The 22,831-nt window shown below is 40.1% G+C and overlaps 2 protein-coding genes across 2 annotated transcripts; both read right to left on the bottom strand.

The window, feature by feature from the left end:
- Nucleotides 1-8,367: 8,367 nt before the first annotated feature.
- Nucleotides 8,368-12,940, bottom strand: igf3 (insulin-like growth factor 3). Its single transcript, XM_054609907.1, has 4 exons — nt 12,905-12,940; nt 11,360-11,504; nt 9,605-9,786; nt 8,368-8,709 (listed from the first exon to the last, which is right to left on the bottom strand). Exons 1-4 carry the CDS (start codon nt 12,938-12,940, stop codon nt 8,488-8,490), a joined length of 585 nt encoding a protein of 194 aa, XP_054465882.1. The 3' UTR covers nt 8,368-8,487.
- A 2,389-nt stretch (nt 12,941-15,329) lies between these two features.
- Nucleotides 15,330-18,701, bottom strand: si:dkeyp-110g5.4 (uncharacterized protein LOC561637 homolog). The gene is made up of 3 exons (XM_054609659.1): nt 18,147-18,701; nt 17,456-17,590; nt 15,330-16,528 (listed from the first exon to the last, which is right to left on the bottom strand). The coding sequence occupies exons 1-3, from the start codon at nt 18,687-18,689 to the stop codon at nt 16,013-16,015; spliced, it is 1,194 nt and encodes a 397-aa protein (XP_054465634.1). The 5' UTR covers nt 18,690-18,701; the 3' UTR covers nt 15,330-16,012.
- Nucleotides 18,702-22,831: the final 4,130 nt, after the last annotated feature.

The following is a 22,831-nucleotide window of genomic DNA, read 5'->3' on the forward strand; positions in this document are numbered from 1 at the left end:
GCTACCAAGGGGAGTTAAGTGTTGTGACTGCTGTAGGAACCAAACACAGCATGATAAAGGCCTACAAGCTAAACAGAGATAGGGAAAACAATAATTATGAATTATAAAGTTAAATTACGGAATTAGATGTCCTGCCAAAAAATGTCAGCAGGATCAGCAGTTCTGGCACAGGGCAGAAGTTTATCCTGGAGCTCAGGGGCCAAAGCTGAAAAACTTGTGAATTAAAAACTACATATGTAGTTCAAGGACAGTTCAAGGTACAAGGTTGTACTCTGCACGACCAGTTTGATGGCAGATGCTGTTGTTGATGCTTTCAGATGCATGATGTATCATTGGTCCAGGTTGAGGGCTAGCTGTTGGCTGGACGCTTGTCTTTGTGTTCACAGCTGCTCTGCTGCAGATATAAGTCTGCTGATAGGGCGAAAGAAACAAAAAGAATCCAGATCCTCCAGCAGCCTTGACAGAGACACGCCGCCTCACTGAACTCATTCAGTTGGTCACAGGTGGACCTGTTGACAGTCTATTCACCCAACAGGCCTTGTACACAAAACAATCTGTCCGGCGTCTTGTGCCAATTTTGTGCATGCAAAGCAGAAAGTTCTGTGAGAGCTCGGGTCAGTATTTCTGTAGAGTCTCACTGTCATATATCTGTTTCAGAGATGTGAGCTCTAAGTGTCACTGAAGTAATAACAGTTTACATTACAAAATCTTACTTACATCTACTGCATTGAACATGACAGGAACAACTCAATAACTGTGAGGAATGAGCCAAGCTAAACTTTATTGGTTCACATATTAAATAGCCTTTTCCCATAACAACTGCTTTGATATTATAAAAATGCAGGATTCAAAGTTAGTCACTAAGTCGAACATTTCATTGAAACATTAAACTAGGGTAGTTTTGGGACAAAAAGGCTTGTTTGTGTTTTTTACAGTGAACGTTGGTTTGTTATACACATGATTGGGATCTTTCTCTAACCTTAACCAAGTCGTTTTTTGTAACCCAACCACACCTTAACCCAGTGTTTGCTGATGAAAATATCAAGCAGAAAATATGCATCATATATATTCAGCCCCACCCCCCACCCCCATTTTTATAACTCCCCAGTTTGGGAACCAGTGGCTTAACCATACTTAACCATAAAGGCAAAGCTAGCCAGGTAACAGGCTAAATAGTTAGCTCGGTTCAAAACGTGTTGCAATTTGGAAGCATGGATATGTGGCCCCCTAGCCGCTGTTAACCTCCATTAAAAATATTTGAGAATTTAGTTATAAAACAAGCCATGTTCAATATTATTTATACAATATTATTTACACATTAAACCAAAATAGGGGTCCACAGCCCGGGGCCCCTCAGGAGCGTAAACCAGCCCTGCAGAGAGGTGGCAGACCAGAAAGTACTCTTCATTATAAGTATTTTGTAACAGTTCTGGAAGGCAACAAAAAATGCTGATTGAGGCAAGAGGGAAACAACAAGTAACTTATTTTGTCTATGAGGGTTGGAGGACTTGTTGCATATGGCCCATCCTTAACACATCCTACACCCACATATTGCATGTGGTGTGATGTATAGGACGTATTATCACAGGTGAGCAGGGCATTCTTTAATGAAAAGCTATGAATTGATGCATATATCATACTCTATATGATACCAGACTTGCCCATTGGTTAAGTCTGCATTAAAGGTATATTTGTACATTCTATATGAGACCTGCTTGAAAAAAAACGGGACAGAAAACCATAAAAAAGGGCAACAGTTTTCTTTCATAGCAGATCGGTTAAGATTGTTGAAAATTATAATCTGAACAAAAATGTTACCAGTCCAACATTTAGCCTTTGGGCTGACAACAACAGCCTAGTCATGGCCATGAGAATCCGATGTGAGTGAGGCCTTTATTAGAATAGCTCCGCATGGGAAGAGATGGGAGTAAATATCACTATCTGGCTGTGACGCAGGCAGCCACAAGGAGAAAGCTCTCCCCTCCTGCCTTATCAAGTCAACGGTGAACAGCTGTTACTATGTTGTGGAGACAAAAGGCTAGAAGCACCTTCTTGCCTGAGAAGTCTTTTCAAAGAGCCTGTCAAGTTTGAAGCAGAATATACCCCAAGGTGAGATTCAATGAGGGACAATGTAATCCTGCAATCCTATCTACCTATTTGACACATTATTAACAAAACAATGTGTTCAGTCTTCCTAGAACAGTTTGAAATGCTGCATTCTTTATTGAATTATCAATGCACTTGCTCTTCTGAATGTCACATTACTTAGGCTACATCCACACTTATACGTTTTTGTTTAAAAACAGGGGTTTAAAAAGAAAACGTCCTCTGTCCACACATGCGTTTCAGTATCGTTTTCGATATGATTTCCCTCCAGTCTAGTTTGCCTGAAAACGAATATCACATGACTGTTCACGTACACTGAGCTTGCGAGTGCCGGTGTAAACAGAAAGAACATTGGTTGCTTGGTTACAGATAATACGACAGAGTGTTATACTACTCTTTAATTAAAAAAAACAGTCGTGCTTGATACTTTTAGAGCTTCCTCCAAAATTTTCAAACAGACAAATTTCGTGGAAGTCTTTAGAAGTTTTATTTTTCAAACTTTGCTACAACACTGCAGGTCTTGCTGTATCTCTCCAACACAGACATCAAATTTATTTTAAAATGAACAGTTACTAAAAGAAGTTTACTAGATTATGGGTCCATACATTTACACCTTAGTAACTCGTTTCAGTAATGCCATTACTGAGTGAGAGAAGGCTCACAGCAAGAAGTTCCTGGGATCGAAACCACTAGCCAGCTTGGGTTTTCTCCGGGTCCTCCATTTTTCTCCTTCCTCCTTTTCAAGATTCATGATATATTTCAGCGTAGCCTGCTGTATTTCATGTATTTTTACTGCACTGTTGATTTGGAGCTAGTCATGCTTAAACGTTGTGTAATAGTGATACTCGTTACCAGGAAAGGTTAAAAAGAGACATACGTTTCTAAAACGTAACGTGTCCACATAAAAACCTGTGGCGCTAACATATGCAGAGTATGTTAGAAATGAATGAATTAGTTAATTAGCTAGTTACTGAAGGTATACTGAATGTAAACACGTGCTGCTTTTGCTTTTCGGTGATTGAAACAGTGAATAAAAACCTACCTGGCTTTACCGGAACACTGTTGATCCTTAATTTCATTGTCTTCTGCCTCTATCACCAGGTAATGTTGTGGTTCACTTTTAAACAGTGATCTGTTGCTTTAGCTTCTATCTTTATCGTTATAATCTGTTTTTATCCTGGATATATACAGGACATCTGTCTGCTTCTCTCTGAAATCACTTTTGTAGAGAAATTCAGACTTAGCCAAGGGTCGATTGGAGTTTCTCAGCTAAGGAATATTCTGTGAAAACAAAAGACTTTTAGGGCATTTATCAACTTTTGGAAGTCTTCTTTTCTCCATGTACACTTTGACAATTGTGAGATCTTCTGGCTTCCTACACTGGAAATTAGGCCGTGAATCATTAGATATGAATATTTTAATCAGTGAGCTTTAGTAGTGTTTGGTAGGTGTACTTTCAAAGTTTGGACAGAGCCACCCCAGCTGTTTCAATCTACTTCCAGTCTTTATGCTAAACTAGGCTAACCAAACCCAGATTTACGCTCTGTTCAGATGGAGGCTGATATCCATCAGATCATCTGACTCTCTTCCCAAATGTTCAACTGAAACCAATGGATCCCCATACCAAATAACTCCTGTCAGAAGGATTATAATACTGAGTAACACTTTGAGCACCAGGCTCTTCCTCGGACTTCCCTCCACTTTATTTTCATTGTTTCCAACTGTAAGCCAGCCTGAACGTAAGCCAGCCTCACAAGCCTCAGGCTGCATCTCCAATACTACGTTTTCGTTTTAAAACGCATATCTTTTGCTACGTTTACATCAAGCGTCCACATTACTCTTGAGTTTTGAACCTCAAAAACGGAGGCGTTTGAAAATACTACCGACGCCACGCAGTTTCAAAACTCCTGGGTGCGTTGTAGTGTGGACGGGCAGATGACCCAAACACCTGCGTTCACTACTATGGGTCTTAACAGTCACAACATGTCCCTCCCTGTTTCATCATGCCACCGGAAGAAAACAAACAACAGCCTTGAATACTGATAGACTACCAGTGGTTAATTCTCATTTTGCTCTGCAAAATGATTGTGAAGTTCACAAAGAAACTGTAAAGGTACAAAAGCATAAATGCTCTTCAGCACAACAGGGTCTTCCAGCCTCCCAGCAGAGATACCAGTGTGAGAACAGACAATGAAACCAAGGGAAAACAAGTGAGAGACCTGTGTTGACCAAATGTCTTGAACCATAATTTAGTAAAACTTAACTGAAGTGTTCATATTTAAAGTAAATTTGATGTGTGTGTTTGGGACAGAAATAGAGCAAGAACTGCAGCGTTGTAACTTAGATTGAAAAATAAAACTTTTCTATTAAATTTGTCTGTTGAGTACATGTTTGGGAAATATAGAGGAAGATCTCAAGTATTAAGAATGATATTTTGTTAATAAAAAGTACAATAATACTATTTTATTTTCTGTAACTAAGCAACCAATCTACTTCCCATTTACACCAGCACCCGCATGCCCAGTGTACGTGAATGGTGATGTGATATATTATTTTTTCAGGTGTGTTAGTATGGACGGAAATCATTTCTAAAACAATCCTTAAAACGCTCAAGCGGACGGAGATTTTGTTTTTCAAATGAAATTGTATTATTGTGGATGTAGCCTTAGGCAGGACAGGAAGTGGCCTTCCGGTGTGTTTAAAAAAGTAGCAGCTATGGTGACTGGATGTTTTTTTTTTTATATCTATGACTTTCACAGTATTTATCATAAATGTCACCTGCTTTGCACTCTCTTTTGTGAAAAGGCTGTTATTTAGAAGTTCTTACCATCTGTGCTCTTTTAACGGTACAGTGTGAAGAACCAGCTGTGCCGTCACTGCCCAACAGTCCAAAAATCCACCAATATCCTGTCCTAAATCACAGCTCTGTGCAGGCTTAGGTCGGCAGTGCTGGCACACTCCAGCTTGGAATATGAGTTAACTGCTTGCAGTAGACAACATTACCTCTGAACTCAGGTACCCTCTCAAAACATTCAACAAAATGAGTGCTGCTACAGCATATCAGGTCTAAGTCTTTTTTATCTGAGGTGGAGTCTCAAAGACGCAGCAGTGCATTGTTGTTTCTGAACTGCTTTTGTGTTTGGTGTAGTCTGGTGTTTTTAATCACACAGAGCATTTCACCCTCAGGTTAACACTCTTAACTTGCGGCTGTGGCGTAGTGGAGAGCAAGGTAGTTCTCCAATCAGAGGGTCGGTGGTTCGATACCCGGCTTCAGCAGTTGATGTGTCCTTGGGCAAGACACTTAACCCCAAGTTGCTCCTGAAGGCTTGCCATCGGTGTGGACTGGATGTTGCATGAATGTTAGTTAGAGTCTGATGGTGGCACCTTGATGGTAGCCTGTCATCAGTGTGTGAATGGGTGAATGATATGAAATATACTACTGATTGTAAGTCGCTTTGGATAAAAGCGTCTGCTAAATGACTGTTATGTAATGTTAATGTAACTCTCACGGCCATTGTTAGCCTCTTAAGCATCGCCATGTTGAGAGCCGTGTAGAGGCAACAGAAACGCACCCAATCTCGTATTCAGCACCTTTAAAGAGTGATTTGGATTCATACCCAAAGAAAGTAAATTACATGTGGTATTACCTTTTATATTCTCTAATAACTGGGCTGTGTTGTGCGAGTGAAGACATGCAGATGACGCACCTGGTCACAGATAAAGCCACTACTTCCTCTAGTGCTCATATTCCTTTACCCTCTGTGAAAACCAAGGCTTTGTTTGACATTTCTGACTTATCACAGAACTATGCTTATTAAAGGGACAGTTTCTCTTACATGTAGTGCTATTTATCAGTCTAGATTGTTTTGGTGTGAGTGGCCCAGTTGGAGATATCTGAGGTACAGATGTCTGGCTTCTCTCAAATATAATGGGACTAAATGCTTCTGAGCTTGTTGTGCTCAACGCGCCAAAGAAATACATCTGAAAAGCTCAACAGCAATGTCTCTTTCCAGAAATCATGACCCAGTCATGACCCAGATAATCCACAGACTTTGTTGTGAACAGTGTCATGTAGGATTTTTTTTCTCTCTATCCAACTACACCCACAAACAAACTCACGGCGGGAGACACAGCACATGTGGTAAAAATGAACATTAGCTAGCTCAGAGCTAGCAGTATTGTGTAAAGATGCACACTTGGTTCTGTGCGGTGAAACGGTTGGTGGGTGTAGAGGGAAAATAGTTCCCACATTAAACTGCTCACAACAAAGCCTGTGTATTATGTTGAGCCTGTCACACCAAAACAATCTAGATTGATAAAAAGCACTACAGGAAAGAGGAAAAATATGTGTTTTTGTGGTGAATTGTTCCTTTAAGTGTAGCTATTCGTATTATCAGACTGCTATACTCAGAGGGCTCAGTTGGCCTTCAAAGCTCTTAGAAAGAAACGATAACTTCAATCATGTCAGTGTTAAATGATTCAGATGTTTATGATCGCACCAACGCTCAACACCAAAACATCAATCAATTTGTGTTGTATTGTTATGAAATGGTAAGAATTCCAAAAAGTGAAACGCCACCAGAGGAGGAATGGTCAAACAGTAAATTATTTAAGTTTCCTCATTTAAATCAAGACATAACAAGAACATCACAAAGAATTCTACAGTTTTAATATCTATTATAATCTTACATTGTCACACTGAAATAAATAATGAATGCACACAAAATAATAAACAGCATACATTTTACAAAAAGTTGTAATCAATACAACTGACAAGTTCTATCAGACCCATTTAATAAGAACTCACCCTTCTTTGGTACATTCTACTGTCCGGCTCCGAAACACACGGTACTGTCATTGAGTCAAAAGTGCTATAATAAGTATTAAAATGCATGTGAACAGATGCTGTGCACCATATACCACACTACACAGGTGCCACATATATGTCAGAAATCATAAATATCTGATAATTATAGTGTTAAATAAGACACTTTTGCAAGCTAACATCTCAATGTCATGTTTAGCTCTCCATAAGAAATAGCACAGAAATAAAGCACATCTAAGTAGACACATTATCAACTCATCTGACCCATGTAGCTCTTTTCCACTGCAGGAATTGGATGTAAAAAGCCACTGAGCTCTAAATGCTCAGCAGCAAACAGACATACAGACACAGTTAAGAGACTAGCTGGTGAACATAGTGGAGCATTTAGCAGCTAAAGAGACACATGTTCCCTTCAGGATGAGTTATGTTTGTAAAGAGGGCACAGACACCACTACAAAAAAAGTAATTGCCTGTTACTTATACCTACCGATAGTAATCATATATAACCCGTGTAATCTCCAGACAGGTAGTGCAGGATTGTCTCTAAAGAATTAAGCTGACACATTTGAAACCCCTTGTCAGGCTGGGTTGACAGCTCAAACAAACACAGGACTTACACCCAGGACACCGCTGTGTGTATCCTGTGTGAAAACCAAAAGTCAGCGCTGACTTATTTTACCTTACTTTTGTTTAACTTTGCTTACGTACTTAACAAACACCAACATAAGTTATTTTATGTTACTGACTTACTTATTTTAACCCAAAGCCAAATATTTTCCTAAGCACTAACGAAGTAGTTTTGTTGCCTAAATGGGTTCTGCACTGCAGGGGCTTGAACAGGTGCACTATTGTTGCTTTACGTTCGTGGGAAAACAAAACAAACTTTTTGTAATATATCATATGAACTATTGTAAGAGGATTTACGGACTAATTTGCTGCAGTGGAAAACGCAGTAAAACCTACATGCCTACTGGCCAGGAGGACAATGACTAGAAATCTACAGCGCGTTATGTGGTACATTTTTCTAGACAGGGCTGGTAAATAATGCAGTATTGTCGTTTGTTTAACATTTAGCAGCCTTTTACAAACACCATCTCCCACAAGCCCAAGCCATCGTGATGTTAAACATCACCAGATTGATGGCTGAGGCCAGTCAACTAATGAGCTTTCAGAATGGACTCGTCAACTGTCCCAGTCCAGACATGGCTGCTCCAGTAGTTCTCACATCTAGAGCAACAAACACTGGACACAGGCTTAAGAAAAGAGTGTATAGTACATATAATGACAATTTGATCCAGACAGACAGATGAAAGCGAGGCTCAGTGAGAGATTCCATTGAGTTCCAAAGTGACAGCAGCTAGCCCAGAGATGGAGCACTGACTTCAGTTGTCTATTTTTTCCGGAATGTCAACCCGGCAACTCCAAATTCCCCCCAAATCGGTTTGTGATCCCTACTTGGTAGAGAGTTTATATCACAACAGTCAGTACCATTCTTTCAAACTGGCTAGGTCCAATCCTGTAACTATAAATATTGAGCTTTTTCATGAGGTCAAGGGTCACGATTCAACGGTCATCATTCTTCGAAGGGGACTCCCAGAGGTCGAAGGGGGCCCGCTGGTTGTGGTCTTTGTTCTGATCCTCCTGCGAGATGATGAAACTTTGCTTTTCCGTCGAGGGGGAGGCTGTGTTTTCTTCCTGTAAGCTTCCCTTTTTGGACTGTCGGGAGCTCCCAGGTGCTCAGAGAGTCTCTTCTGAAACACTGCCTGGAACTGCTGAGTCTGCCAGACAAAAGATAAGAATAAGGAGTTAATTCAAGGACATGCTGCTTGGCTCCAGCAGGTAAACTTGGCCTTGTGTAGGGGCCAGGTTAGGATTTACCACAGACACCAACTTAATTATGGTGCACTTTTTAGTTTTGCTTCATCTATTGAAGTCACAATGCTGACAACCTGATTTGTTTTATCATATATATTAAACTTTTACAGACTTTCTTAAACCAATGTATAAATTAATAATTTTCTCGAACTATGACTACATAAGAGTTTTGTTTCCCGTGGTGTATGTCCGCCACTTAGCATAAAGCAGCTAAGTTGCATTCTATTTTACTTCAGACAGAACATGAACATAACAGAATATTCTTAATGCAACATGGGTTGGGTAGTGCCACCTTGTATTACTGTGGGTCTCTCTTGGATCAGGTCTAATTATCCCCTAATCAAATCATAATAGGTCTGTCCTCTGGCTCCTGTCAGATTTGGTCTCTCTGTACTTCTCACTTGATTGTTTACTGAGGTAATAAATCAAGAGAGAATAGAGTCATTTTCTCATAGACTTCTATACAATCTGACAACCAGAGAAGTGACCCCTGAAGGCCAGTAGAAAGAATGCAACTTTAAGGTACTACAGCATTGGCTTAATTTTTCAGAAAGGTTGCCGCCTGACACCAATGACTATCCTTGACAGAAACAGGGAGACCCTCCCAATCCATCCAAACACAAGTACACGTCCTCATGTGACAAAAGTTCTAAACTTTCTAAACAGCCCAGGACCAGGAGATACATTTGACACCCATGGGAAAAGTAAAGAAATGAACCTTGAGTTAAGACTATTTCATCTAGCTACTGTTCCAAAGGTCTAGACTGAACCATCATGCTCAATCAGTAGAGATCATACCGTGTGCAGCTGTGTAGTGGTATGATGTGCCGTGGTTGGGTAAGCTGTTGTCTGCTGCTGGCTCTTTGGTTTAGCACAGTACATCTCCAGAAGCTGAAGCTCACAGCCAGCGGGCCGACAGCACTTTTCCACTATCCCCTTCCCCCTGGGCCGAGATCCGTAACCAGACCACGTACCTTTACCTGCAGAGAAAGAAATGTCATACATTGGATTCTTTTTAAACCCTCCTTACTTAAAAAAAAACAAAAAAAACGGCCAACTTAAACGTATTAGGAGGATAAAATAAACTTTTTTAACTTTTGCATGCTAATCTATCCCCTCTACCGATTGCAAAAGGCCTTGTTTTGTGCGATTACAACGCCTGTTCGTAATGTGGTGTAATGGTATAATAGTATTATTCATAGGCTGATATTTATACCAACTCTATAAATTAGACTATATATCATGATTTATTGGGAGAAACCAAGCAATTCTATGTAAAATCAGACATTCAGCTCCCCAATTCGGATGGAATGGAATGATCCTTTGTTTCATAACCACACATTCCTGGTCGGCAGTCAAATCAGGCTCCTTTTAGATTGAAACTTCACATAGTTGACTATTCGTTAACAATGTATCAATGTGAGCAGGTTAGCATACACACATTTAGCATTCAAAGCCCCACACTACCATGTATGAAATATTTAGTTACATTGAGCGAAATCTTATACTGTGAATTGTCCTCTTTGCAGTTTGTCCCCGTCCACACCTTTTTCTTTGTTATTACTGTGAAAGCTGCGCTGCTCTCAGATAACCAGTGTTTTAACAATAAAGCTATCGCACACTGAGGCACAGTGTTCTGCTGAGTACGCTGCCATTTTGGTGGATTGCCACCGGTCTGATAGTGTGAGGAGTAAAGTGGCCTTGGTCAGAACAGAGCCAAGGTAACCAGGTGAAAGGTCATATAGGTAATTCTCTTGCAGGAGATTATGCTTTCATACCTTTATTTACCGTTATTTAAATGAAATGACGCAACCTGCCTGACAGTGTAAGGTCCATTGTGACGTGACCAATCTGACCCATGCTGCACCAGTCAGCTCGTTTACATGCTGCACGTCTGTGTCTAATGAAGAACCACTATCTGATATAACAGCGGCCCCCGATAGAAAGACCAATCACCAGATATTAAATTGCATAAAAAGTCTGTCCAGTTCGCTGCAGCTCAGATGAGCATTGTTGTGGCTAGTCTTTATGTAAATAAATGAAGAGACTGTTGTTGTGGAGCTGATAACTAGCTCAGAGTTACTGTAGTGTTTTCTCGTGGGCATGATGACCATGGCCATATCTGTTATACACCTCTGCTAGTGTAAGTGTTACCACACAGGGTAGAATAACCTTGATAGCACTTGGGACTGTTATCGACTGTATCTTTAGTAAAAATAGACAACAGATTCAATGTGCATATCTGTCATAACAAGACACAATCTACCAATTTATACTTTTATTCACAGTTAATGTTATTCATTATTTTGTCCCCTCCATATGTTAAATCACCACAATAGCTACATAGCTTATTGTGTGCTTGTTTTGTGCATGCAATGGGAGAAGGACGAGAGATAACATAAAGCTGGCTGGAAGTGTGTATGACAAAAAGCTCGATCTTTTTATATCTGCAGAACGTACTCGTGTTCACTTGCATCCCAGTTTCCAGAGGATGAACCCTAATGATGATGGTGACCTCCTCACTGTTCCTGCAAAACATGGATGTGGACCTACCTAAATAGATCCCGCGGTCCCCGCACACGAACATGAGGTCGCTGAGGAGGTCCGTGCCACAGCGGAGCCTGGCTGCCTCCGAGGACAGCGGCCAGCCGGCCAGACACATGGTGGAGTAAAACATACACACCCGAACACACACAACCTGGAGAGGAGAGGGGGAACCTTTTAATATGCAAAGCCATCACATACAGATGTTTTGTTTTTGTTCTAGCTCATGATCAAAACAAAAAGGGACCTTGCTACATCCACAACACTCCTTTGTATTGTTTAAATAACACGTGATGAGTTTTTGTGAGACGTCATTTTCTGTCATTTTTAATAACACAAAAACTAAATTATCAATTATTTTGGTAACAGATTAAATTGATAAAATAAAAGAGTAAATAACACAAACATGCTCAACTGATACATCCTTCTGTTTCAGGCCAACAACATAGATTAGACAAAGGGATGTTGCTAATTTTGGGCTTTTAAACAGTGTTGAGACAGTTTTAGAGGGACATAATGTTGGTGGTGCTCTTTATAACTGGAAGGATTATCAAACGCTACTTTGGGAGTTTTGTTTAGAACCACAAGAAGTTGTGTTAACTGAAAAAATTGGCGTACTATGAATGTATTCACTAATCTAATCTAAGTTTCAGAGCAGATTAGTGCTGAATCTAACAACTCTCTTTTGAGTCAGTGAATGCATCAGGCTTTTTCAGCCTTTTATGCCCCTTTTTTTGCCCACGACACTGTTCTAGGTGCATGACCCCATCCAGCAATCACACTGCTGTCAAGCTGTAAATTAGATTATGATGTTATGATTACAAACTATATAGTATTGTAAAGTTGTTTTGAGAACATTTCACTAAGGACAGTGAAATGTGGTTGAAAGCTCTGGAAAGAGCAAGAGCGAAAGCACAAAGCCAGACCTAGAGATTTTGTTTGGTCAATATAGAAATTTGAATATTGCGCAAAATAAATACAACATTTACAAAATATCAAATCGTATAAATTTCCCATCAGCATGTGGAGTGACCCCAGGTGGGTCAGTGACCAAAGTCCATCAGCAGGTTCCAAAAACCTTGTTCTGTCTGATTAACAGTGAAAAATCCAAAGTGCACAGTTTTCAAACCGAGGAAGTAATGCTTTATTTTGTACTACAACTTTTTCCTATTTCCTAAATTGGTTTCCTGGAAAGAACTAATTTTGAATAATTGGTAAAAGAAAGAGGAAAAAGTTTTCAGACAGTTCTGATTTCATGAGCATTTGTACATTTTCAGGGGAAGTACCTTGAAAGAACCGATCCATTTGAATCCACATAATATCCATCAATTGTCTATTTATCGTTGGAAATGAAATATTCAAATACAATTGATGTCCATTTTTCCTCTAATCAGAACCAAATGACAACCTTCCTATGAATTGAAAGTCTATCCTTTGAGGGAAATGCAGGATTGGACTCATAAAAGACAGAGAAGACACAGGTTTCAACTCTACAACCAGAAGTGGTAGTAGCACTACGACGCAGCATCGGTTCAGGAGAATCAACAGTCTTACCTTCAGCATGGAAGAAGGGCGGCATGAGGAGTACATCCTGTCTGTGTGGACGGACTCCCGCGGCCCCCGGTCTTATAGTCTGGCAGTTGGAGGGGCAGGACGGAGAGGTTTCCTCCCTGCGCTCCTCACGCCGGTTCACACTCAATCTCATCTGGAACTCCTATCAGATGATTTAACACGCTGTCTCTGTTCTGCTGTGTTCCTGCCGTGTATGTAACAGGATATTCATCTTAGTCACAGACACGATATCCTAGACAGTAAATCCTCCCTTTATGACATGTTCGAAAGTTCAGTTTGTGTTGAAGCTGTTTCATTGAGTTTTACTGTGAGGTGTTTCTATTATTTTGTCCACCCCATCTCTATCAATGGGTAGATTTGTATGGTCCTCTTCATTCCGTATGGGACACAAGTGAAGTGTGTATGGTTCTGAGAGAGCGACGCGCAGCGGCTTTAAGGAAACATGCAACCAGACAAAACAAAAGCAAATGAAGACAACATCCTGAAATGTGAAAACACGACAAACACAGAAAGTCACGCTGAACAAAACGAGTTACAAAACAGTTGAGCTATTGATGTAAGTTTAGTTTGAGTGCAAACATTCTGATTGTGTGATGCAGATTTGTATCGGTTAGCTAGTAATCAGAAAAAGGAGGGAACCAGGAAGTTAGCACAACCTGGTTCCCTCTACAAAAATGTAGACACTTTTGTAAGATTGCGTAAAAGCTTCAGAGGGGTATTTATTCTATTTATGTATTCTATATGGTAGAACAAAACCTTAAAATCTCTTCAGTGCTTATTTCAGACATTTTACCCAAAAAACATTTAAAAAAAAACGATGGACTACGAGACCAGGGAACTGGAAGAGCAAAAAAACGCTACTTTTCGGGTTTTAGGATCTTTCTGTCAGTGAAAAAAAATGAGTTTTCTGAACCACTTTTCTTTGAACTTGATGGAAAATGTCATGACAGGACAGATGTGAAGCAGAATCCATAAGGACTGTGGCGTTGTGGAGAGCAAGGTAGTTCTCCAATCAGAGGGTCGGTGGTTCGATACCCGGCTTCGGCAGTCGATGTGTCCTTGGGCAAGACACTTAACCCCAAGTTGCCATCGGTGTGGACTGGATGATGAATGTTAGTTAGAGTCTGATGGTGACACATTGCATGGTAGCCCTGTCATCAGTGTGTGAATGGGTCAATGATATGTAATATACTACTGATTGTAAGTCGCTTTGGATAAAAGCGTCTGCTAAATGACTGTAATGTAATGTAATGTGACTTAGGAAAAGACAACCTTGGTGCTCAGAGAAGAAAAATGAGTGCAGTGACAAACTTGATGGTGTACAATTTAATTAAAGATCCCCGTCCAAAACAGAATCAAACCTCCAAAGAAGGCTGTCTTCAATATCTTTGTAAGGTACAATCAAACAGCAAACTCAACGACAGGTTTGATCATCAGGGGTCCACACTTCAGGAATCAGTCAGAAGAGGGGCACCTCTGAGGTTTGGAGGGACGTTAAAGTTTCCTGATAAAGTCACCGATAAAACTGATGAGCAACTATTTAAGGCTCTTTGTTAAAAAGAAAAGTCAGCAAAGTAGAAGACCAAAGTTCACAACTAGTAATGGGAACAAATAGGATTGACAGAAAGAGGCGTCCCACAACCAAACGGAGCGAAATTACCAAATTTAAGATATTTACCTTCTAGTCACATTATGAAGTATTACTCAAGTAAGTCAGATAAAAGTCTGAATAATAAATTATGGTGTGATATATGGTATGATGACACAGTCTAAGTCCTGTCTCCAGAGGGAGCTGTGTGAGGTCAGTAAGGCCATTTTAAGTCTTTTAGTGTGCTTTCACTTCACAAAAGTTGATTGAAACGTTTTGGTCTTCTAAAAATGTCTTCAAATGTCAGCGTTCAGTTGTACAAGCCCAAAAAACAGCCCCAAAGATGGTGACGTCCAAAATGCTGAACTCGATGCTTCATAACAACAGTGCACAAACCAACAGGTGTCGACAAAGTGAATATGTCCACTTCTTACACACAGTCCAGGGGCCTGATGAAGGTCGGGGGTCAGAAAACAATAGTATGTGTCCTGTGCAGCTGGGCAAGTCGTAATCATAATCTGGATATACCGGGATGCTGATGTGCATGTGTTCATGGGTAGATTTCTCATGGTGAGTTCAATTTTTGGGGAACTAAAGCATGATTACTAGTGGTGTAACGGACCATTGTCGATTCGTGATGCGTACTGATCCCCCCCCTCACGGTATGGCACACATGTGAGCTGCTAATTATATACACAGTTTAACGTTAACCATCACAGTGTGAAATAAAGTTTTACTGACGATCGTTATCCTCCAATATTCAGTAAAATATGAGATCAGGACATCATTTATGCTTTTCTAGTCGCTGGTCTCTGATAATGATACATCGTAAACAGCCAACCCATGTTTAAACTGACAGGAGGAGAGCTAGTAACGTTAGCAGCACTGCTAACGGCTAACGGACGAAGGTTCTGTTCAGTTACATTATGATGCATTTAGGCTCTGCTTAGTGAAAATTAGTATTAATAACATTTAACAACATAAAAAAATATTAGAGATATATTATGACCTGTTTAACTTCCTAACACTAGCTCTAAGTAGACTATAATACATCATTAAAATTACTAATGATTAGTTCTAATCAATAACAATACAATCTTTTATTTCTTTATCATTTGAATTGTGTTTTATGAAGAAAAAACACTATACATTACTTTAACAAACTAAAAGGATAACATTTAGTTTTTTGATGGTTCACTGACTTCAGAGTGGTTCAAATGATATTTTGGACGGAGGCAAAAAAAAAAAATAGTCTGGATCCTTGTAGACCAGCTGCTATTTTTAAACAACAAAGGGATCTGTATCTGCCAATATAGATCATCAATGATCACTAATTAGCATTAGCGGCAAAAATTAAAAAAACATGATCATGGATCTCTAACGGTTCATTTTGCTCCTTTTTTCCTTTGTGCTGATCTGATCTGTGATCTGATCCGTGATACGATCTGAACCATGAGTTTTATGATCCGTTATACCACTAATAATTACTGACTGATCAGCCGTTATGAGAGCGTCTGTTCCAGTTTGGCCTTACAAAGAGCGATCTTCTCCTCCCTTTCCAGCTGCGAATAGTCAACTTCCTGTGACGACGAAGAGGCGCGAGCTGCTCCCTGAGACTTTCTCGAGATCCAGCTCTGGTTGCCACTTTGCTCAGCGATACCAACCGTGTTGTCAGGTTCACCGCCGTCAACGTGTACATAATCAGCTTCTTCATCACCCGTCACCACCTCACATTCCCCACCGTCGTTGTTAACCACCTCCTGCTGCTGCTGCTCCCTCTGAGACTGAAACCACGCCGGCTCTGTGCATGCTGCTTCCTCTGCGGCCAGCTCTCCATCAGCATCCTTATGACGACGGCCGTCCGCTTTGTGCGCGCCGCCAGCGGACTGAGGGGCGTGATGTGCGGTCGTGGTTGAGGATACATCAGCTCCTTTGTTCATGCTAACCTTCTTGTTTTCACCGTGTGTTACTTTAGGTGTGGCGCGTTTCTGCTTGGCCCTGTTGTCGTTCAGCAGCTCCTGCAGGACAAACGGAGTAGCATCACATAAGGATGAGATTCACAGTAATGGTACCTGACAAACCAAAAATCCACAGTTGACAGCAGAGGATTCTAAAAAAAGTTCCATGAGGCAGAGAACTGGTTAATATGGAGACAGGCCTTTAGTCTTAATCAAGCCTGAGCGTCAAAACAATTTGAGTGGCTTGTCACAAACTCGAGGCTTCAAAACCATAGTCCACAAACCACCAGGTGACACACAGTCCACTACTGATATTCAGCCTAAAAAAGGTATCTAATAATAGAAATCTGAATCTTAAACATTTTTAAATAATTTCTGTCTACCACTTACCTGGAGAAAGTTATCTGTGCCACTATTTGAAATGAAAGTTTAAAATGATATAAAGAAAATATTTTTTTAAACTATTAATCACTTGTAAGGCATTAACTAGACTGGATCCAAGCTATATTTGTGACCCACAAACATAAAGGGCGCTCACATAAATGATGTGCGGATTGGCTCTAACGTCACCCAAATCCAAGTAAGCGCATTAAGTCATCCACCTGCCTGCATCCACCCACCGGAAAACATTTTTTCTCTGATTAAGTGACCTGTCTGACATGTCCCTCCCTCTCTACTACTCCCTGTAGACTGTGCTGCTAGATCTGCTACCACGGGTGAAATGCATCTCCGGTCATGACACCTAAACTGTGGAATGAACCACCATTCATCCTCCATACCGATGCTTCCATCCTATACTAAACATCTGCTAAGGCACACCTCTTTAAACTGGCTTCTAATGGACATGTTTGCAATTTTATATTCATTGTTTTTAATAATCCTCAATTTTTGCCCCCTCAAATTCTTTGTTAAAGCATTTTGTAACTGTATTACAACTTTTTTTTTTAAATCATTCTATATTATTATTATTATTATTATTACACTCACCTGGTCTGTGGTGGAGTGATTCTCTGGTTTTGTGAGCTGATCCTTTAGCTGTTTTTGGGAGGTTTGGGGCAGAGTGACTTGCGATTTCTTCCTCTTTAGTTCTGCAGGTTCAACAGAAGCCTGGGGGGATTGGCGCTGCAGGGGGACAGACAAGCCTCAGATGAATGTTACTGCACACAATATCATTCTATGAGAGCAACAGTCAGACATATGCTTTAAACTTTATACAGTCAAAAATGTGCTTTATATATGGTGCCATTTCCGATAAGAAAGTTTAAAGTGAGGCAAAAGAAAGGTAGGGAGAAGGTTTTAAATCCCACTAGTGGAAGGTTCAAACATGAACACACATTCGTGTCCCCCTAAGGAGGATTCATGATACACTTCTTCTGACTTTTCATCTAGCGCCATCATCAGGTCAACATTTGTATTTGTCCAATATTTGAGTTTATGACCAAATACCTGCAACACTATAGACATTCCCATCCGCTGTGCTAATTAAAGAATGTTTAAACACGCTGTCAAAGCCCCACTGTGCCTAAGAACAGCCTCACAGAGCCATAGAGTCTCCACTCAAGGCTAAAGCTATTCTTGTCATATGACCTTCCATGTGTTTCCCACATATCCTTTTTTTTCTTTTTACTAGTCTGTTGCAGTGACTTGAATGTAATCATTAACTGAAATGTCATGTTACCCTCTTGAGGCTTTTAGACGGCAAGTCTGATGTTGAAGGAATGGAAGCCTGGGCAGCTGGTCGTTGTTCACATGGTTGATTCCGGCTCTGATTGGGATTCCTAATGGACAGGTAAATGCAGCCATTGTAGAGGATAATGGCATCTTTGTAGGTCCGCGGTGCAGAGCCCCGGGGTAACGGGACAGTGGAGAACTTTGTTTCTGGCATGGCGTCCCTCAGCACCTTGTACACCACGTTGTTGGCGGTGACGAAGCTCATTTGGACGGGACCCGGATTACCCCGAACCTCTCTGCCCAGCAGCGAGGGCAGGTTTTCAGTCTCGTTGTTTCCTGCGTGGGAGGCCAGTTTCTGGCCTTTCCTCCGTATGACTGCTGGACTAATCCATGTGCCCTCTGGAGAGTCTGTGAGCTTCATGGAGCCCTTGAAGCCAGACAGGGGGAGGCCCATTCTTCTGAGCACCGACTTTGGTAAACTCCACAGAGGGATGCTCTTCACCTCAGCTTCCGCTGGGATGTAGATTTCTAGTTTGCCAAGGAGATCCATGCTTTGCGTATTTCCCTGTGGACACATTAAGAGTTACATTAAGAGTTATAGATGCCAATACCACGAACAACTACCAGGATTTCCTTCCAGCTCAATACTGAAACAAAATTTGGGACCTGTATTTCTTATTCTAAATTTTTTTACAGAATATTTTACAGTTTTTGCAATAATAAGTTTACATGATTCTTTACTTGACAGTTTTGATAATTGATAAGTGGGTTCAATTGACAAATTTACACTATTTTCCAACATTTTCAATGTGAAGATTTTTGCCATTTTTGGAATTATTATTATTATTTTAGACAAAATTCAGATTCTCATTAAATTGGGATGGACATTTGTAATTAATTTGTTTTTTTTTTAACTGATTACTCAATAATCAAAAAAGAGATAAATAAATCCATGATGCTTTCACCCTGTGGTGATAACCCTTATGAATTAAAGACTGGTACTACAGAGTATTCCCTACCTTTCGTTATTTTCAAAATAGTTTGAATTTTTTGCTTTTATAAAAAATTCCAGCCATTTCCAGAGGCTGCCATCCACCATAAGGTTGTTACTATACTGTAACTAGTAGGGAATTCCATTTTAGTGGTAACTGGATGTGGAAATAATCTGCCAGGATACCGATCACTGACACAACTTTTAATTTGAAATTCATCCCTCACTTCCAGTATTTTAATACCACGTGGTATGAATTTGCATAATCTGATGATAATCAGGTATTACTACATTGGATTAATATGCAATCAAATGTACAAATGTTTACATGCTTTTGGTTAGTCACGTTTAGATCAAAGTCGGGTAAAAACACTAACTACAGTATTCATTTTAAATTAAATGAAAGAATAGCCTGTCAGCAGTCTCCCCATATGTAACGTGCTGTTCTGTGATAGGTACATACTTGGGTAAAGAATGACACTGAAGATGAATATTATTATATCTCGTCAGTTAATAAATGAATGGTTTTACCAGCATTACTGATAATCACTTCCTGCATTGGGCTTTGCTAGTTCGACGTCGTAAATTCGCCTCCGGGCTTTTAATCACTGATAATGTTTCCCTGAAAACCAGAGATGCCTGACGCCATTATGCTCTGCTTTCCTACCGAACACGATAGAAAACGTGCCATAGTTAACGTAAAGAGGAGATAGATAACGTGCCATAGTTAACGTAAAGAGGAGATAGATAACGTGCCATAGTTAACGTAAAGAGGAGATAGATAACGTTACCGAGCGAAGGGAGAACAGAGGTCGTTGTTTCTACGTTACCTGATATGTCAATGAAATGATGGCAAATTAAAAATAAACACCAGCTGTCCTTAAATTAAAATAAGCCCTGATAGTGTTGCCTCTTGCCTTGATGAAACCAAAACGCATCCAGCTTTAAATACCCTGCCTCGAGTTTTGTTGCAGTTTCACTTTTACGACGTAAACCAGGACTTCCGGTGACGTCCTCACCAGAACAATTATAATGGGCTGTAAGGACACCAGTGCAGAACCAGTAACACACATGTAGTGGGTAACATTTGACTGATTGTGATCACTGAGTAGATATGACTATTAAATACCAAATGACAGCCCCTGCCATACAGCTAGATGACTGGGATTATTATTTTATTCTGAAGGCCAGGCGCAGTGCTAACATCTGTATAGAAGATTGCGTAACATCTTCACTTCCGGTTTGGAGAAACTGCTCCTAATATTTAAAGCCACTCGTCATAATACTCCTCTGGTAGTGAGCACTGTGTACTGCTTGCCTTGTAAATTTGACTTTTTACTCTTCTATTGTTGTACAGTATTTTTCATTTCTGTTCTTTATTCTCTACTCTATTTTTGTTATATATACAGCGGGTATTGAACACGTCACCATTCTTCTCAGTAAATATATTTCTAAAGGTGCTATTGACATGAAATGTTCACCAGACGTCAGTAACAACCCAACTAATCCATACATCCAAAGAAATCCAAACAAATAAGTTCAGAAATTAAGTTATGTGTAATAGAATGGAATGACACAGGGAAAAAGTATTGAACACGCTTACTGAAATTTATTTAATACTTGGTACAAAAGCCTTTGTTGGTAATGACAGCTTCAAGACGCCTCCTGTGTGGAGAAACTAGTCGCATGCATTGCTCGGGTGTGATTTTGGCCCATTCTTCCACACAGTCTTCAAATCTTGAAGGTTCCGTGGGCCTCTTCTATGAACTCTGATCTTTAGTTCTTTCCATAGATTTTCTATTGGATTCAAGTCAGGTGATTGGTTGGGCCATTCTAGCAGCTTTGAGATTGAGAGACAATTGAGAGTTTCCTTGGCTGTGTTTTTGGGATCATTGTCTTGCTGAAATGTCCACCCTTGTTTCATCTCCATCATCCTGGTAGATGGCAGCAGATTTTTTATCAAGAATGTCTCGGTACATTTTTCCATTCACCCTTCCTTTAATTATATGAAGTTTGCCAGTGCCGTATGCTGAAAAACAGCCCCACACCATGATGTTCCCACCTCCAAACTTCACTGTTGGTGTGGTGTTTTTGGGGTGATGTGCAGTGCCATTTGACCTCCAAACATGGTGTGTATTATGGCATCCAAAGAGTTCAATTTTGGTCTCATCTGACCAGACTATATCCTCCCAGTATTTCACAGGCTTGTCTAAATGTTGTGCAGCAAACTTTAAACGAGCTTCAACATGCTTTTTCTTCAGCAATGGAGTCTTGCGTGGTGAGCGTGCATACAGGCCACGGCGGTTGAGTGCATTACTTATTGTTTTCTTTGAAACAATTGTACCTGCTAATTCCAGGTTTTTCGGAAGCTCTCCACAAGTGGTCCTTGGCTCTTGGACAACTCTTCTGATAATTGTTTTCACTCATCTTGCGAGGAGCACCTGGTCGCGGCCGGTTTATGGTGAAATGATGTTCTTTCCACTTCCGGATTATGGCCCCAACAGTGCTCACTGGAACATTCAGAAGTTTAGAAATCCTTCTGTAACCAATGCCATCAGTATGTTTTGCAACAATAAGGTTGCAAAGGTCTTCAGAGAGCTCTCTTTCTTTTACCCATCATGAGATGTTTCTTGTGTGACACCTTGGTAATGAGACACCTTTTTATAGGCCATCAGTTGGGACTGAACCAGCTGATATTCATTTGCACTGACAAGGGGCAGGATTGCTTTCTAATTACTGATAGATTTCAGCTGGTGTCTTGGCTTTCCATGCCTTTTTGCACCTCCCTTCATATGTTCAATACTTTTTCCCTGTGTCATTCCATTTTATTAAACATAACTTAATTTCTGATTTCTTTGGTTTTCTTTTTATGTATGCATTACTTGGGTTATCGACATCTGGTGAAAATGTCATGTCAATAGCACCTTTAGAAATATATTTACTGAGAAAAATGGTGACGTGTTCAATACTTATTTTACCCGCTGTATATATACATATATATTATATATATATATATATACACAGCGGGTAAAATAAGTATTGAACACGTCACCATTTTTCTCAGTAAACATATATATATATATATATATATATATATATATATATATATATATACACACACACACACAGCGGGTAAAATAAGTATTGAACACGTCACCATTTTTCTCAGTAAACATATTTCTGACCGGCCTAATAACATCACCGCCGGTTGTTAGGCCGTGTTGCTCAAAACAAAACAAGTAATAATACATTACTTTACAAAAAAACCTATGAAGTTAGTTTAACTGTCTACAGTTCACAAAAGACTCACATGAATAATTTGAAGTGAATTTTTATTTGCATTAGTGTCCTAATAAAATAGAAATATTGCATTAGTATCCATAACTATGACATTAAAACAACTTATATTTATTAAACGTCCCGAGTATAAAACCACACAGTGTTTTCTGAGGCAGATAATCGCCCATCATGCTTTTAGAGTATATCCACAATGTCTCGATCATCATTGATGCAGACAGATGGGGGTTTGGCTTGCCAGTGTCCTTCAGGCCCCTCTAGAGCCTGCAATGGAGGTCAGAGTCCGTGTAGGAGGAGGGACACATCTGTAGCACTTTAGCTCTCTCGAGTACACAACAATGGTTTCTAGTTTCCCTCAGTTAATCTGGCCCTGATGGTGTGTGTGATGTGTGGCGTCGGTCAAC

This window comes from Anoplopoma fimbria, chromosome 12 (assembly GCF_027596085.1).
Source record: "Anoplopoma fimbria isolate UVic2021 breed Golden Eagle Sablefish chromosome 12, Afim_UVic_2022, whole genome shotgun sequence".
NCBI classification, from domain to species: domain Eukaryota; kingdom Metazoa; phylum Chordata; class Actinopteri; order Perciformes; family Anoplopomatidae; genus Anoplopoma; species Anoplopoma fimbria.